At 41.2% G+C, this 18,887-nt stretch overlaps 1 protein-coding gene across 3 annotated transcripts; it reads right to left on the bottom strand.

Annotated features, from left to right (window-relative positions):
- Positions 1-1,490: 1,490 nt before the first annotated feature.
- On the bottom strand, positions 1,491-15,978 carry DDX24 (DEAD-box helicase 24). Of its 3 annotated transcripts, none has more exons than XM_040701172.2 (9): positions 15,932-15,978; positions 13,914-14,687; positions 10,265-10,642; positions 8,181-8,334; positions 7,291-7,806; positions 5,623-5,698; positions 4,853-5,041; positions 3,763-3,892; positions 1,491-2,646 (listed from the first exon to the last, which is right to left on the bottom strand). In XM_040701172.2, the coding sequence occupies exons 2-9, from the start codon at positions 14,671-14,673 to the stop codon at positions 2,411-2,413; spliced, it is 2,439 nt and encodes an 812-aa protein (XP_040557106.1). In that variant the 5' UTR covers positions 14,674-14,687; positions 15,932-15,978; the 3' UTR covers positions 1,491-2,410. The 3 variants fall into 3 exon arrangements, with proteins under 3 accessions (XP_040557106.1, XP_421338.4, XP_015143249.2); XM_421338.8 differs by having other exon boundaries at positions 15,878-15,978; XM_015287763.4 differs by having other exon boundaries at positions 15,779-15,978.
- Positions 15,979-18,887: the final 2,909 nt, after the last annotated feature.

Genomic DNA, 18,887 nt, shown 5'->3' on the forward strand with positions numbered 1-18,887 from the left:
CTGGCAAATAATCAGAGCTGGAGAAAACTATTTCTCTGCCCTCCTCTCTTCCTGCAGCAACCTACTCCACACTGGAGGAGAGCAGTTGAGCGGTACTATTTTCCAGTCTAACAGTATGTTTAAATTTGCTAAGACATGAATAGGGTTCTTCCTATGGGTAGAAGATTCAGGGTATTCTGATAAGACACTGACAAGGGAAAGCGAGCAATCAAAAGAGAGCTTGTTGGGTACTAGACAAGTATCCTTTTTAAGACAGATATTTTTAGGGTCCAAGCATGGCTTGGGCCTCTGTAGGGGTGCAGCATCAGTAGATTAAGAACAGAGAACTCATGTTGAATGCTTCAGTAGAGTGTGGGAGAGAATCAACAGCAGAGCATGGCATAGGCAGGTGTGAAGAAGGTGAGGAGGAGTGCAGAAGTGTCATGCTCCATCTTAGGAAGACTCAGCAAGACAGTGGGTTGAGGGCCAGACGGAGGGGTGGGAGTGTGATAACTAGGCTGTTAAGCACAGGGAAACAGAAGAACTGAAAAACTTCACAGCAATGATCTCTGAGAGGAAATAATACTCTTCCTATCTTCCAGGTCAATTCTTGTTGCTATCATATGGAATTATTAATTGTCAAAAATGAGATATCATGTAGATTTTCAGACAAGAAAGCTCTGGTGTCAGGATCTTGACTTAATTTTGTCTAATGAATCATAAGCAAAAATATATCACAAGGCACAGAAAAGGCCCACCTGGTCTTCAGACCTTTGTGGATGCAAAAGCCAACCAAGTTTTCTTTTCATAGCATGTGAATGTGATTTTAATTATACAAGGGTGGGATGGGTGAGAGACGAGGTGTGCTTAGCTTTGCTCAGTCCCTTTTTCCACCTTTTCATGCAAGGAACATTCTTTTAACTGTAATTTTTAAGATGTCACAGTGACTCCAAAGCTGTTTCATCTTTTCATGTGGGTGAGAATAAAGAACCTTACAATTTCTTCCTTTCTCTCTCTCCACCAAAAACTCCCCCTTCTACCCCAAAGGACATCAGATTGCAAGAAAAGCTTCATATAGAATTGATAAGCTCTGTATGCTTATCATAAAAATTGTCACTGCTCTTCTTCCATAATGCAAGGAAGCAAGTGAGAGAAAAGTCCTCCCAGAGATAGAGGAGCAGGGGAGCGTTCAATTACTTATAAAGGAGAAAAGACCTTGTTTTTCCAGAATCAGCAAGTGGTGGGAGGGGACACAATTCCATACCCAAATTTCTCTTTGATTAGTTGAGTCAAGTGTTGTGCTTCCTAGCAGAGCAGTGACAGTGGTTCCATACCTGAGACACAAATGCCTTACTCAATCTAGATCTGGCAGCCAGAGATTCTCTGTACTCCCACCAGTACAGATGTCTCTGCTGTGTCTTACCTTTTGGGTGGTTTTCCCCTGAATTCTTTCACCTTGTCTGCTAAGTGTGAAGGGCATGAGCTAAGAAAAACTTAGAAATCTCAAGTAATTGAAAGAAGATACAGGCTTTGGGTTTTATAGCAGATACAATTTAACAAAAATTCAAAATACATTTTTTTTTTTAACATAGCTTAAAAAATACTCTTAGAAGTTATTTGCCCTGATCAGGTTAAGTGATTTACAATTATCAGAATGCACTCTTCAAAAGTGACATTTCACATCATTTCCACTAAAAGAAAGGTTATGATTCAAACATGCTTTCAAACACAGACTCAACCCCAGATACTAATTAATAGAATGTTTCATAGCAATAATCACTCTGCAGAAATCTGGCTGGATTGCAAATCTCTCAAGATCAGTCCTGGACCACTGCCACCTTGAATTTTTGCTCCACATTCTGAAACATATTAGCAAAGTACTAAAGTAATTAGACAGTGTGTAACAGAGTTGAGAAATCAGATCAGTGGAGAAAGAAAACTGGGAAAAACTCCCATTACTGAAACTATAGGCTTGTTGGTAACACTACCTATATTTGCTGCCTTTCTCACTGAACTGCAGTACAAGTCAAATCTGCACTGTCAGCAGCTCAGACTGTCCTGTCAACGGTACAGAGTCTGTGTCCCTTTCCTTTAAAAGAAAATTGAAATCCAAATCAAGTCTGTTCACGGTGAGTTTTATCCAGTAACTTTCATGTGTCTTATAAAGAGAAGTGATGAACAGAACTATTCCAAAACTAACGAAGTTCTAATAGTATAGAAAGTAAGAAAAAGAACCTAAGAAAATAAAATCAAAGACAAGACTCAAGAGTAACTAACTCCATGCTAACAGTGCCTTTTAGATAAACGTTTTGCTGTGCCTGCACTACCAAGAAAAAAGCACCATTCCGACACTGTGTTTTCCAGCAGAATATCTTGTCAGCCTTGATAAGGATAGTTCTTGATTCCACTGCAACAAGTGAACTTGCTTGGTCTAATTTGATTTTACTGATTTCTTCCTCCTGGCTTGTTTTTTTGATATGATACTCAGAGCAGTTTCTGAATTGCCAGCTGAAGTCTGAGGCAGGAGTAGCTTCCCTGACTGTGTTGGGTACTTTGTTTTCATGAAGACTTTAAACAGTGGTTGGGACAGCATGTGTTTCAGTTGTTTTTTCATTCCTTTCAGCATCTTTTGCTTCTGGCTTTCTTCTTGCTCACTAGTTTTTTTTCCTTTGGGAAGAAAATCAAAGACAGAGTGTTAGAACACAAGAAGAATTTACACTGGCCTGTTTCATCAGCCTCTTGCAGTGGTAGGGGCAGATACTAATCTCATCTTACTAAGAAGACCACTGAGCTTCAATGCAGTCTTCCAGTCACGTATGACATTTCTAGATTACCTAGGTTGTTCACCAAAAACAAACCAAGATCAAGAAGAAACTTCACTACTGAGGTTTCCAGGTTATCATTCTGCTAAAGCATTCAGTTGGCTCTCAACCCAGAACAGGCTTGCAGGAACAAAAGGAAAGGAGGCTTCTAGCTCTGGCAGAAACTTCCTCGGTACTTAACAGCATAAAAGCAAGGGCACAAAAGAGAATCAAAGTAGATAACAGGATCAGCAGCCTAAACTGGAGAACAAACAAAATCAAGGTTATCTGTAACATAAATTGAAGGGATGTTAATAAATCCTTTGTAACACTCCAAGGGAAACTTTATTTATGGGAGGCATGATTAAGACTTGAATTTGTCTCCAACAAGCTATGCAAGAAATAGAGACGTAATTACCACCTGGAATCTTGCTGGTTATTCAAAACTGCTTCACTCAAGAGCCACAAGTAACTTGGATTAGATGTGCTGTTTTGAAACTCATCTCAAAGTACTCAGATTGTGTCAAAACAGAGTGCTAATTATGCGAGTACTCCTAAAAAGTTTACATAGAGCTGTTGCACTGCCAGGCTCCTGACCTGCTGCCAGACTACAGGTGGAGAGAACAATAAGCAGGAGTGCATAAATAGTTTCTTCTTTGGCACGGAGGGAAAGGACTCAAACAGGATGCACCATGTTAGATTATCCTAAGACAGTTACTATAAGTCAAACAGTTTTTTTTCTGAGCTGTGTAGACTTGGCTGTGACTTTTCACAATTGTCACACCTCTCTCTCCCACTGATTGCAGCACTACCTACTATACAGTCATTCGGAAATCACCAGCGATACTGCATGCTAAGTAGTGACACATCTGCTTCTCCTTCTGCCCTGCAAGGTTTAACAGCTTCTGTGCCATAGCAGCACTCCTGCACGCTAGTGCTACAGGTGTAACTGATTATACCTATTACAAGGTTTTCTACTTGCCCATAAGAAGGTCATCATCAAGATCAACTTCAAGGGCCTCTGCAGCCTGCTGCAGCCAAGAGTCGTGTTGCTTTGCTCGGCCGTTGAAAAATTCTGCCTTCTCAATCTGCCGTGCCAAATTCACCCGCTCCTGCAACAGAAGTGCATTTCAGATATTCTAATCAAGTTCAAACACAGGGCACTCTAGCAGAATCAATGTTTGAGAGCGTGCATTACAATGCACCTGAGGTGTCAGTATTGCAGCTCCTTATTGCTGATCCAGCAGACACCTTACATAATATGGTAGTCATCAGTTGCTAAAGTGGTATCAGATATCGATGTTTGAAGAAGGTAGCTTCTTCAGATGTCCATGATGGAATTGGACTCCTAAAACATCTCAACTACTGAACAGATCTGAATGTTAGCTCCTCATTCTTTCATCATTACAAACACTTCAGAGACATCAGGAACAAATCATGATTCAGACGCCAACCGGAATATTTTTTTAAGTAACCAGAAACATTTCTAATGTCTACTGTACAACTGTTAGGATTTACAAAACATCTTATGAGTGACAGAATGATTAAGTGTTCCTTACAACAGGCAATAGGCTGAAAAAAAAAAAAGAGAGAGAAAGGTAATTATACCTTTTTTTGACAAGTTTCAGTGGCAGCGGAGGCCTCACAGCATAGGAAAGGTTTAAGAAAAGCAGACAACTCAATACTTTACCTAAGAAGAGACTGAAAAAGACCACTGAAGGTCTTGCTCCAGGCAGGTACAAAGACTTTAAACATCTTAACAGAGCCATCCTGGCTTTTCAGCAAAAAAATATACTCCTGCCCTGTACCATTTTTGGGAATCTAGTAATAAGCAGCTCTATGTAACAAGTAAGAAAAAATGTGACATTTACATCTGGACACCTTTCTTGGGCCAGTTATTGAGGAGAAACCACAAACAGTGGTGAAGAATGACAAGTTTGATTAACTTCATTTTCAAATCCAGGTCCTGAAAAGTAAATGTCATCTGAAACTTGTAAAGAATGTGACTGGCAGTGCAGTAATGTAAATAAGCAAGCACTTAGGATGCAAAGTGTTTTTTTTTTTTTCTTTACCTTGATAGCAGTCATATACTTTGTCTCAACTGGGAAAAGTGGCAGCTCTTCACTCTTCTGCAAGGTTTTATATATTTTCCTGAAATTGATCAAGTCATCAGGGCCAATCAACAACAGGCTGAGGCCTTCATTGGCAGCTCGAGCTGTTCTACCGCTTCTGTGTACGTACAACTCAGAAGTACGAGGGACCTGCAAATATTCAGACAAATCAATCACAAAGCTGGTCATGGGAGGTTAGCAGCAGTTTGTCATACTTTGACCAAGATGTTGTCAGCTAGCATCAGGCCTTATGATGAATTGCTTTTTATATACCCCTGGCACATTGCATGTAATGCAGTTGAAGCATGAAAGATGTTGTCTAGATACAATTTCTGTTTCCTGGTCTAGTACTCTTCCTGGCATAACCTCTTCTGAGCCTTCTAGTCCTCTGCCATTTCATTTGCAAAGCAGAAGAAAAACTGAGACTCTCAAAGAATTACAGAGCTGAGTCATGTGACACTTTTTGATCTTGAAGTTAAGCAAAAAGCAAGGAGAATCTTGTACGTTATGTCATTCCTTATATGATCACACATTCACAAAGTGCTACATATCACTGACAGTCACTGTAGCAACAGTACAAAGTATTACAAGATAGTTAAATTAAACATGATGAAATCCCTGTACTCTTAACGCAGGGCAAAGAATCACAGCTTTATAGCTTTGGGGCTGCTATCAAAAGAGCTTACTTCAAAACCAAAATAGTAGAAGTAAAAACATCAAAGATATTTAACCTGGTAGTGGATGACATGTTGCACATTGGGAATATCAAGACCACGAGCAGCAACATCTGTTGTCAGGAGGACACAGCTGAGGAAGTGATAACATTTAATGAACATAAAACTGAAGAGTAAACCATCTGCTAAGAAACATAAAATACATGACCCAGAATTCCAGAATTCTATCACAGCAATTTAAGAAACAAATTTGTACTATCTCATCTGCTGGGACTACACTATTCATTTGCCACTACAGAAAACAATATCCGATATTACCTCACAGGCAGTCTTAAAATAGCAAAAATAATGTAAATGTTACCTTCAACAGGTCCATTCAGTTTCCAATAATGAAATTCCCTACTTTGCTGGATCCTGTTTTCCTATGCTTTTATTCTCTCCCAATTCATAGCAGCTAGCACAAATCACTATTCAACAAACAAATCCAACTACTTGGTGGGGGGGTAAAAGCTCCCCTTCAGTACATTTTTCAGTGCTCTGCCCAGGCTGAGTTTAAAAGTATAATTAGTTTAATATGACCGTACCATTAATGGTACAGTTGGTCCTTTGGCAGGACAGAAAGACTATTACATGTTCCACTAGTTGAAGAAATCACATTATTATTAACATTAAAGATTTAATCAACACTTCTGTGGGCTGAAGTACCAAGCTGCACTCAAATAAGATCTCCAAGTAAATTAAAAAGAAGAAATTTAAGGTGGCTAATTCTGTTCTGATAATTAGTATTTTCCCTCACCCTTAAGAATAAAGGGCTTCTCTCAAAGTCATTCTTTTACATAGTCTGTTGCACAGACAGAAGTCTGCCTAGGGTATGGAACAACCTGTTTAAAAACACTAAATACAACTCCCAGCAGCTGAAAAGAGTTAGCTGTATACCGCAGGAATTTGTTAAGATTTTATGGCATCTGACTGCACACCCTATGGCTACAAAGATCAAAGCAGAAATAAATAGAAAATTCTGTGGCATACATTCTGCAGGCAGATGTTATAGATGGTTTCACAGACTTCCCCTTGCCATGAAAATCAGCGTACTCTGAAAATGCTTTGTCTGCCTCTGCCAAGGCTACTGACATTACATTTTGCAAAGGGATACTGCAGATCTGTCATGACAATACAATCTCTGTTTCTCCTGCCCAAGTCTGCTACCGAGGTACAAATTCCAACATAATGAGACAGCTGGTTTACTGAAGCACTGAGACCACCAACCTGACTATCAAAGCCAATCCAAAGCCAGAAGGAACCAAAGATTCTTAAAATGCCAAGATAGGAAAACCAGGGTAAATGTGACTGCCTCCTTTCACCACATTGCTCTAGGTTACCTTGACCCTCAAGAAACTAATTCATCTAAGCAAATCTGAAGCCTAAGCCAACAAATAGTGATTTATTTTTTGATGCTTAGTGAGATGAACCAACTTACAGAAGGTGCTGCAGGGCCAAGGCTGAGGGCCAGAGGAGGTATGCAGGATGGTTACAAAAGCACGTGACTGAGAATGGGGCAAGTAACAGATCCTTCAGCAATAATGATTTGACAGGTTGCAGAGTAATTCAGACTCCAAGGTGACTCCCCAAACTCACTCCTTGTCTAACAGAGTTGCTTCTGTCTATTCCCCCTTGCCCTTGACATGATTTATTTTTCTTTTCTAGTAGAACATAGAAACAACTTACCTCTCTCGATCAGCAAATCGTTCTAAGTTTTTCAGTCTTTGCTTCTGATGCATGTTGGCATGCAAAGGAAAAGGATCACAATTTAAGATTGTGAGTAGAGAACTGAGGCGTTTTATACAGTCTATGCTGTTTGCAAAGACCATAGTTCTTCCTGGATACTGGAGAAGAAAGTAATAAAGATAATAGTCCTTCTCATTTGTATCGCAATGGATTCTGGTCTCCATCAGAGTCTCAACAGTAGCCTCTTTCCTTGTTAAGTCTATCACTTTGGGTTTGCCCTTTATTCCTACTTTTTCCATTAACATTTCTAGTTTGGTCTTCTTGTCTATCTTTTTAGCATTCTTTTTCTGTAAAATTCTTGCGGGAGTCTGATGGACCAATGTCAGAGTGGCAGAAAAAACAAAAGTCTGTCGTTTAGGATTATACTGTGAATCATTTAAGACTTCTAGCAACTGAGACAGCTCCAAGAAATGACCTCTTTCAACCATTCGGTCTGCCTCATCAATCACAAGGCACCTGTCAAAGAGAACACACAGTATAAATAGAGTTGTGTAGATAAATACGAATCTGATATACTTCAAAAGAACCTTTGCTGCTGAACACATAGGGAAAATTCTGCAAGTAAAACCCAAAGGAATGCTAGATGTGCTAGCGTAGCTTCAGTAGCTTTCACATTTCTTTTAGAAACCTATTATATCAAAAAGAATAAGTCAATAACAAAAAACTTTTTTAACATTTCCCTCTCTTAACATAACCACTGTGCACTGCACTAAAATACTCTGGCAAAGAAATAAGTTATCTTACAAAGCTTAAATTGCTTCATCAGTTAATCATACTATGCAGTGACACCCAGTTCAGCATTCAGCAGTTAGTTTAAAAGGCAACTTTACCTGAGCTGACGAAGATTTGAAAGATGTGGGTGTCTTTCTTTAATTAGCTCCCACAGACGGCCTGGGGTTGCTATTACAATTTCTGGCTTGCGATTCAGTACACGTTCTTGCTTCTGTGCTGCCATGCCTCCAACTAGAATAGCAGTCTTAATGCCTAGGAGATATAGATAATAGTCTTTGTCTAATTTATCAGTATCTTCACATATATCCACTCACAAAAGTCTATATCGCAATTAACACTCAGCTTTTCAGCCAAGAAACTGGTGATTTTTTATACACCACTGAAAATTTGATGGCGATGCTGTCAGCTTTACAAAGTAATTCTCATTATAGGAAGATGCCCCAAAATATCCAAACCAAACACAACATTCCTTCTTCTAGTGCATACAGTAACCTTTCTTTAGCGCACCTGTCTTCCAAAAGCTGCAAGAATTGTATATGACCTCCACAGCTGTTAGTTTTGATTAGCTGTACTTCAGCATTTTGTCAGTTGTACCTACAATTGCGTGAACAAACATGTTACTGTTACAAATAACAAGCAGATTCCTCTAAGAATAGGACTGAGAGATGCCCATCTTGCTAATAACTGCTCATTTGCTATGGGCTAGTTTTAATAAGAACATCAGTCCCCAAGTAATGATTCTCTGGACTGGCAGCACAGAAACCTCAAGTTAGCTTTAAGCAATTTTCAGGTACAGAAGGAGTTTAGCTCTGGGAGTGCATACCACACACACAGCTTATTTCCCTCTGCTTCTTCAAAGGATATACTGGCCCATGTGGTGAACTCAGTGCTACTGTGCATGTTCTTCCAGTATCTGTGCTACCTCACATCTCTCTCCTACTTCCTGTTGTATAACTCCATGCTTTTAAGCAAGGATTTGTTCCGAGTTGATTATAGACAAAGCAGGCACACATCAAAACTGTTTTCTCTTGGGCTACAGCAAATATATACCCACTCGGGCAGTAGATTTGTATATACAAATAGTACCACTTTACCAGAATTGTACTGACATAAATTGATTGTTTCAGGCTATGAGTTAAAATTAGCCTTGTAATCAGCTGCAGACTGATAAGCACAGCAGGTTGCATAGACACCAAAGGAACATGTGCTTAAACAGTTCACTGCACTGCATACCCTCTTCAATAAACAATTGCTGCTGTTGGAGAACGGGGGAGTTAATTTGCAATTCTCCCTATCTTTAGTATTTCCACATCCTCACTCATTCACTCAATAGATGTGCTAGCCTTTGATTTGGAAGAGAAAGAAGCAGGATGAATTTGATTTCATGAGACATGTTACCCAGCAACGTGCCTAACTACTGTTGGAGGTAAATCAGATTATATACCAATCTACCTTAAAATTTATGGCTTTATTATCGTTATTATATACACAGACACATATATAGCTGTGGCTGGGTATCTAGTACTGATTCTATTTCTAAAGCACAAGTCAGTAACTATTTGTACAAAAAATATTTTAAAGCAGAATGTCCCACACTGTTTACTTCCATGTGCATCTCTTTGAAGAATCTTAATGTACCTCTCAAATACTAGCAGCTGGGAACCTTAACCCTTCAAACACCATCCCAACTTTATGATGTGGAAGTATGTACGTACAGTGGAAACACTGAGTCAGGGCTTGAACCAGTGATTGAGCACCTGGTGGGAAGGCTGGGCCAACCCAAGGGAGCTCAGGTGTAAGCAATGCAGCTGAGTGACTGGAAGGGGTGGAGCCAAGATCCACCTCTTCCCAGACCTACCTCATTTAAGGGTTGGCAGTGGAGGTGAGGGTATCTCTTGCTGAAGACCCCTGCATACTAGAGACCTTCTAAAGGTAAGCAGATTTTTTTTCTATTTTTTTTTTTTTTCTTTTTTCTTCCTTCCCCCCCTTTGTTTCTCTGTTTACGGCTGCTGTATTGGTGCTTGTTTTCATGTGGTGTAGCTTAGGATTGTGCCACCCCACCATTACTGCTGTACTTTCCATCATGTTATAGCATCACAGTATGTTACATGTTCTGGCACAATACCAGTGCCAAGACCCAAACTTAGTGTTATCTGGAATACAGCCCTTGAGGTCTACGTACCTGTAAACTTTGCAACTGCATCAATGTGGTGCTTCACTTGCACAGCTAATTCTCTTGTAGGAGTAAGGACCAGTCCCAAAAGAGGTATCTTTTTATGGAGGCCAACTGTATGTTCTTTGTTGCTGGAATCATATTCAGTGTTTTCCTGCACCTTCACACAGCCTGTTGCAAAAGATGCATCATCTTCATCTCCACTGTCTTCAACCTGCTGATGGTTTGGTTTCTCTGCTTCATCATCATTTTCCCATCTCATTTCATCATGATGCTGATAGGGCTTTTTAGAAACACTGTCACTTACGCTCGCTGAGCTATTTGATTTTTGCCATTCCAGTACAGAGTGAATCATAGGAATTGCAAATGCAAGTGTTTTGCCACTTCCTAAGAAACAAAGAGAGTAAAGCAGCCTGACAAAACATGAAGGTTACTTGAAGAGATGGAAAAAAACAGCCAATCACACATTGTTTTTAAAATACACAGCTGTAATGGGCACAAACTCTTGATCTCTAGAAAACCTGAAACTTGCAAGAATTACAACTTGTCTCCTGTTCTCTTGATACATCCCCCTTGGGTCAGCAATAACGTATTTCCTATGGAACAGGTATTTTTCCTATTTCTAGCAGGCCAGGCAGATTCATTTATTATGAAAGCAGTTTTAAAAAGCTGCAGTTGCAGTCAAGATCTTTTTAAAGAACTGTATGCCTGTAAGGAGAATGCTATGCCCTAATTGACAGTTCTGATCTATGCCCTTCAAGTAAAGGAATAAAAAATGAGGCCAAGGACAAACTGGAAAGAACTTCAGAGAATCACAGAATGGCCTGGGTTGGAAGGGACCTCAAGGATCATGAATCTCCAACCCCCCTGCCACGCAGGGCCACCAACCTCTCCATTTACTAGACCAGGTTGCCCAGGGCCTCATCCAACCTGGCCTTGAACACCTCCAGGGACGGGGCATCCACAACCTCTCTGGGCATCCCGTTCCAGCACCTCACCACTCTCCTGGTAAAGAACTTCCCCCTAACATCCAACCTAAATCTTCCCTCTTTCAACTTAAAACCGTTCCCCCTTGTCCTGCTGTTATCTACCCTTTCAAAGAGTTTACTCCCTTCCTGTTTATAGGCTCCCTTCAGGCACTGAAAGGCTGCAATGAGGTCACCCCGCAGCCTTCTCTTCTCCAGGTTGAATAAGCCCAGCTCCCTCAGCCCTGTCCTCGTAGGGGAGGTGCTCCAGCCCCCCGATCATCTTTGTAGCCCTTCAAACTTGATGGATTTGCTTCCATCTTTAATTCACAGTAGTGTGTACTGCTTTGAGACTGTATTTTGACATACTTCAGCCTGTAGCTTCTTGATCTATCACCATCTCACATTTTTATAGTCAAAACACACAAATCTGATTTAAAATAGATATGCCAGTCTAGAGAGAAGGTTGCTGGGGGAAAAAAAGTGATCCCAACTATAATTTCCAGAGTTCAATGCACCAAACTGTGAGTCACATCCCTGATACGTATTCCCACCTGAACTATCTACCACTAGCAGAGATGTTAGGAGACGCTTGCTAACATAGTAACCTCAGCTAAGCTTCTTATAAATGTCAGTTCATTAGTCATAAAAGAAGCATGCAGAGCACAAGACTCTATTACACTACTCCTGGCCGTATGCTGCTGCTGGAGAGCAGCCCTCTGGACATCTCAGTTCCTTGGGCAGCACTCGTCCATATTACAAATCCACAGTTGCCTGCCAAAGACAGCAGTGCAATATTTTTGTCTACTGAGAGAAAAGCACTAATGTCAGTACCACTACCCTGATATTAGTGATCCTGAATCAAATGCAAAGCAATCACTGTGGGGCTAATGTCAGCGCTGCACCCAAATAGATTATGGCAGTGATAATTGGAACCATTCTGCAGATTCTAGATTCACTCACAAATTAATCACCAATCACACACCATAGCCACATCTGCAAAACCAGAACAGTCTATCTTGGTGCCTCTAGATCCAAGAACATAAACTAATGCACATCCTTCTTCATGATTTTAGAGTCTAAGTTTTTACAAATAAAATTTGGTTTCTTAACTCAAAATCTTCACTAGTTCTTCACTACAAATAGATGGTAATGAACAGAACTAGTTAGCTTCACTGCAAAAAGAAAGAAACCTTGATGTTTTCTGTGTCTGATCCCCATAGGGATCCACTGGCATATCAACATCTTGCTACCGTCTCCTATGGTGCTACCAAAAAGTGATGAAAGAACTATTCTTCAGTCAGTGTCCTCCCTCAGGCCCAACGCTGAGGGAAGCTGCAGGATATGGGAAAGCAGTGTTTTAGTTTCTCCCACAAGCGACGCTTTGACAGTTGCCCACATCTCTCAAGTTTCTGCAGGAACACTGATGACCCATTGGGCTCTCAGGAGGGAACCAGACTTTCTCTCATAAAAGAGCAAAAGAAATGAGCAAACTAGCTCAGGCTTATGCAATGTTAGGACAGTAAGAGCGCAGCTGACCGCTAACTGTGCTTTCTATTCTGCAGTTAGAGATGAGAGGGATTTGTTTTCCAGCACTGCCAAAATGACACCTTTTTGCAGCACAAAAACACCATTTAATTTTTCAGTTTCATTTTCAAAAACACTCCCTGTGGAGCTTTCCAATCTTATTAAAACCTAATAAGACCAGCTTGGCTTCTAATTAAAATAAAAATGCAAGTGACTGCATATCATATTAAATTAGTAACTATACCTCTATGCTTAAGAGCAGTAAATGGCTTTATAAGACAAGCAGTGAGATAAGGCAACTGGAATAGATGAGAAGAATGTGAAAGAAACATTTAAACCAACACACCTTGCATTCGTGCTTCCTATTTTTAGTTTTTTATGGGGAAAACAGGTTGCAATGTAAAAGTAGATAAAATTAAGGTGTTAGCAGCTCAGAGACTTCACAGTATTGTTAGGTAAAACAGAAGCTATAACAAATGGCAAACAAAGCTAACAATGCTCAAAGAAAATAGGCACCAGATGGTCACAACCTGGACATGAGATTGTACCTCTACAGTTGGTAGAACAATGTAATACTTCAAACACAAGCTGGTAACAACTTACAGCCCAAGTCCAAAGACAGGGCACCTGGTGAGCCTGTTTTGCTACAATAATGCTGTGATATCACAGGCCATATTCACAATGCCTAACACTCTGCACATGGTCTTTCCTATTTGCTGCTTCAAGCCAGTACCAAATCATACCCAGAGAAGCCAGGTTCTTTGCTTTGCCTTTACACAGGGACATCCATAAAATTGGGCTGTTAAAATATGACCCTGTCCGTTTGCTTAATTCTGCCCTTTGTAGTATATCACTTTGCAGCTCTTAAAGTAAGTAACCTCTTAAAGTAAGAGGTAATTTGAGAAATAACAGGAAAAGAGACTTCTGTCAAAAGCGTAAGAACTCATTGGGATTTCAAAGCTTTGCACAGACTACAAAGTATAGTATTAAAACTTCATAACTGACAAGCACATAATATTCTATCTTTAAAATGAGCCACTACTAGTTCATTGGACAAGCAGAATCTACAAGCCCTTAGCTTGCATACAGAAATTGTTACCAAGCTGCATCTGAAGAGGGGAAATAGAAACCCCACAGCATATACTACCAGGTTAACAGATTAATACCTGTTTCTGCAGCACCAAGAATATCCATGTTATCCCGGATGGCAGAAGGCAAAGTTAAAGCCTGAATGGGAGTTGGAGCGCTAAACCCCAGAGAACTCAAAGCCTTCAGCACTGGCTGAGGCACAAACAGGTCTTTCCATGCAGACACATCAGCTTTGTGATCGGTTGAGGTAGACAAAACTTCTGTTGTCCAGTTTTTTACTTTTTTAGAAGTAGTTACTGGTGGAGAAGCATCCTGAACTTGAGAAGCCTTATTTTTAACTACCTTCTCTTTCTCTTTCTTTTTATTTTTCTTTGCAGCATTTTTTGTGCTTGAAGTGCTCTCAGCTGTATGCCCACAGACCTTATCATCTGCCCCTTGGACTATTTCTTCACATCTTTTCTCTTCATCAACTGGCACGTCAACTTCTGTTGCGTTGGAATCATCACTTTTATCTGCTCTGGTTTTCAAATCTTTGCACTTCTTTTTCTTCTTGGGAGGGATGACAGCTTCTTCCTCCTCCTCCTCCTCCTCCTCCTCCTCGCTGCCTTCTTCTGAAAGATCCTCAGACTTTCTCTTCTGCTTGTTTCCTTTCCCCACTTTGTCAGAACTTACTAGCTTGTACTCTGTAAGCTCCTCCAAGCACACTACATCTTTAAACTGCTCATCAACAAATACATTAGGGTCAATTTCCACAGTTTTCCATTTTCCCAATACTTCAATGCCCTTCCGCCTCAGTTTAGCAGAAGATGTAAATCTCCTTCCTCTTCTGAACTTCATTTTTACCTAAGACACTGGGAGGGAATAAGAATAAAACAGGGCATCAGATCAAAAGAATGAGGATTACACTGAGAATACTAAAAAGAAGTGGAAACACAAAGCATCACTATTTTCCTTTTTTAAAAAATTTATGACTGTGAAAAGCCTTGAACAAAACTTAAAAAAAAAAAAACAAAAAAACTAAAACTTCCTCTTGTTTCAGCACTGTTAGTGAACACCTCCCTTTTCATCCTGTACTTTCAGTACTTATTCAGAAATATATGGCCCCATCCATTTGACTCCTGTGCTTTAGATATTTATAAACAGTGAGGAGATTCCCCTCTTAGTCTTTTCTTCTCCAGGCTAAACAGCCCCAGGTCTCTCAGCTCCAAGCCTCTCATCATCTTTGTGGCCTTCTGCTGGACTCTCTCTATGAGATCCCTGGGTTTTTTTTTTTTTCAGCTGGGGAGCCCAGATCTGGGCACGGTGCTCCCCATATGGCCTCACCAGGGCAGAGGAGAGGGGGAGGATAAAATCACAGAATCCTTATAGTCAGAACAGACCTTCAAATGTCATCTAGTCCGAATCCCCTGCAATGCAATGGGGACACCCACAGCTAATCAGGTTGCTCAGAGCCCCATCCAGCCTGGCCTTGGATGTCTCTGGGGACATGGCCTCTACCATGTCTGATAACCTCGAGCTGGCGGCTGTGCTCTTTTTAATGCCCCCAGGATGACACTGTCCTTCTTGGCCAGGGGGGTACACTGCTGGCTCATGGCATCCTGCTGTCCACTCCGGGTCCTTCTCTGGGGAGTTACAGGTACAGAGTCCAGCAGGTCAGCCCCTAACCTGTACAGATGCACGTGGTTATTCCTCCTCCCCAGATGTAGGACACGACACTTGCCCTTGGTGAAGCTCATCGGAATTAAGAACAGCTGCAGCGCGCACCCCACGAGAGCTACGTGACAAATCATCAGTACCGAGCGCCCTAAATCGCGTTTCACATTATATCTGCGTGGGAATTAACCCTCTGGCAGCTCCGCTACGGGCAGGCAGAGCCCAGCGGAGCGCTCTCGGGGCCCGGGGGAAGAGACGCAGCCCTGCCCGGAAACCCACCGGGACGTACCGCTAACAATTCGCGCACGCCGCCAGGCGCTTCAGCCCCTCTAAGGTCAACGCGCGAAGCCCGAGGTGCCCCCGCACCGCCCCCTGGCCCCGCGCTCACCACGGTCACAGTGGTCAGTGCGCGACCCAGGCTGCCGTTAACGCCGCCACCCACCGCGTGCGCTCGCCGTGGACGCCGCCATTACAAAGTGACGTCACTGCGCAGCGCCCGCCGTGCGCCCCAGGGGACGGCGGGAGGAGGAGCGGAGTGCGCATGCGCTCGTGGGTCCCGCGTGGGGCGGTAGTGCGGTGCCCGCGGCGTAGCGCAGGAGCTGCCTGCTCTCACACACGCACCTCTCCGTCCTTTACGAGCACACCGGTAGCTATGGTGCTGTTTGCATAAATTAAGCATAATTTAAGCATAAAGCATGCATTAGACGGGCTGGTGCAGGCCTGACAAGGGAAGGATGGGAAAAAATTGCCTTCATGCAAACGACATTTTTCTTTCAGAATACGATCAACATCCCCGTAGATGATTTCTGTGTCGTTGTGTGCCTAATAGGTCTCATTCAAGAGAAAACGCACGAAGGGCCTCTTAAATTTCAACTCTAAAATCAGCAGCTAAGGTTGCATGCCATTAGCGCTTTCAGTAGGCACCTTGTCATTCTGTTTCGCTCATGTGTTACTGTGTTCTTCATTATTCCCTGTTTTGAGTAGCGCTGTGGTGAAGTAACGTGCTTTGGAGAGCAGTTGCCAGCAGCTGTAGAAGCAAACGTACGGCCAAGGTCACAGCGTGGTTCGAATGCTCTTTGCAGCTTGAGCTTGGTGAGGGGAGAGGGCATCGTGCATTGTTTGCTATGATAATGGGACATCTTATTTCTGCTAAAAGATTGACAGATGCCCTGAGAGGCTTTTTTTTTTTTTATATGAGACATGAGGAAGAGAGAAAAAAAAAGCACATATTTTGAGGTTGGAGAGACAAGGGTGTTAGATTCGGGTGCAATTACAGCAGCAATTACAATTATTTCTTCTCTGTGGTATCTGTAGGTGCTTCTTGGTTCTCTGAGAAGGTAGGAAAATTGAAGGCTTTTCTTTTAATTGGTTAAGGCCAAGGACAGAAATAAGAACATGAACTCTTTTGAAGGAGAGTTTCAGTTCCAGGTTAATCCTCATTAATGCAGATCTCCTAATGCATAACACAAGGAGTTGCTTCCAATTCATACACTCCTAAGAGCAATTGAAATGTGATGCTGTGTCCTCATGGTATGTAGGAACTGAGTTAAAATCAGTGAGAATCTGCAAGTTCAGGAAGCAGGATTTGATATAGTTAAACCTGCAAACCTTATTTATTTATTGGTTTTAAACTGGGACAGGGGAAGTTTAGGTTAGATATTAGGTGGAAGTTTTTCACACAGAGGGTGGCGACACACTGGAACAGGTTGCCCAAGGAGGTTGTGGATGCCCCATCCCTGGAGGCATTCAAGGGCAGGCTGGATGTGGCTCTGGGCAGCCTGGTCTGGTGGTTGGCAACTCTGCACATAACAGGGGGGTTGAAACTCAATGATCATTGTGGTCCTTTTCAACCCAGGCCATTCTATGATAATTCTATGATTTATAGTGAACTGGAGATGCTGATGACTGCTGGTGCTAGTGAGCTGGTAGAAACTGTGATTGGAACTTCCCAGCCAACCTTAATGAGAGATTTCAGCAGTCTTTATTAAGCGTTTCTTCATTAAAAGTATCGTTCTGTCCAGATTGTGTAGGTTCAAACTTACCACTGAAATCTTTCCTAGTTTAGAGTTTTATTGCTTTATCTCTCTTTATTTTACTGGATATTAGCAGGAACAAATTTGCAGAAGCAAAAGAAACTGGTTACTCTCAAATTTATATGTGGCTGACCTCTGAATAAAGAGTTAGATAAGATGTGGACAGTAGAATACATGGTAATTTATCTGTCCTTAAGTAGTTTCAGAGTTTGTACCTCTGTCCTGAAGGAAAGATTTATCAGAATAATGACTTGCCAAACTGTGTTGAATTATGCTTTTTAATTTAATTATGGACATATCTTTACAGAGTGTAGGAGTTTTTGAGATTTTTTTCCCTCAGAAATCTGTTTGTTGGTGCAGCTGATTTCTATGTGCTATTTGTAGACAGAGGGACAGTCCCTAAATCCTAATTTGAAAGAAGGCAGATTAGTATTTACATGAGCATTGAAGTTCAGAATGGTCTGTCTACAAAAGAGGTAGCAACTCTCCTTACTACCATGGTATCAACTTGTTGTGTAAGAGGCATTAAGGTTCTGAGTTGTTTTGAAAAGGCATAACCAGGGAAACTAAATGTTTGCTTAGTTTTACAGTAACATTAATCTTCCTGAGTATAACCTTAGAGTGATACAGCTCTGGTATTAAGTGACAAGGCTTTCTCTACAAGACACCTACCTTTGTGTCCTACAGGAAGGTTAGCTGTTACACAGTTGGTAAATACAGTTCTGTTACCTACAGTGCAGAGTGAGCTGTTGGTTAAAATGCCACTGGGAAACAAAGCTTCTGAAGATCTGCTTTTCATCTTAAGACTTCTTTAGATCAACAGTTACATAAATACCAGGAAATTGTTAATTGGAGATAAAGCTAGTATTAGTAATAGTTATGAACCGTGCCCCTTATATGTTTGTAAGATTCATATCAGTGCATGCAAATGTGATCATTTTATCAATAATATCCAAATGATGTAAGCCAGCTATGTCTGAGGGTTCAAGACAGAGCCTTGATGTCTTTATTACAAAACTTTAGCTGACAACAGATCATCCTGTCTATCCCAACTGTCAGATTGCAGTTTTGTAGATTAGTAGCCCAGAGATGATGGATTGTTCTCCACAATGCAATGTTATGTATTAGATATTACATGTTTTGTGAATTAATATTTTGATGCTTTATAAAATATATAAGACTTCTCCTAGAGTAGGTCAAGCCAGAGGTGTTTTCCACCAGTACCTTTAATTCTGGGATCAGTGATATGGTAGCCAAATTTGGGGCTAAGTAAAGGTGAATCTGCATCTGAGCAACTGATGTAGGTTTTCAGTTAGTAATCAAATCTGTACTGTTTTAGTGTATTTTTTATTTTTCTCTTTCTCT

Source organism: Gallus gallus, chromosome 5, assembly GCF_016699485.2.
Source record: "Gallus gallus isolate bGalGal1 chromosome 5, bGalGal1.mat.broiler.GRCg7b, whole genome shotgun sequence".
Lineage (NCBI taxonomy): Eukaryota > Metazoa > Chordata > Aves > Galliformes > Phasianidae > Gallus > Gallus gallus.

Coding starts and splice junctions, on each gene's coding strand:
- DDX24 (XM_040701172.2), bottom strand. CDS start 14,673: ATGAAGTTCAGAAGAGGAAGGAGATTTACATCTTCTGCTAAACTGAGG. Junction 10,643..13,913: donor TCTTGGTGCTGCAGAAACAG/GTATTAATCTGT, acceptor TTTGTTTCTTAG/GAAGTGGCAAAACACTTGCA. Junction 8,335..10,264: donor TGCAGTTGCAAAGTTTACAG/GTACGTAGACCT, acceptor TATATCTCCTAG/GCATTAAGACTGCTATTCTA.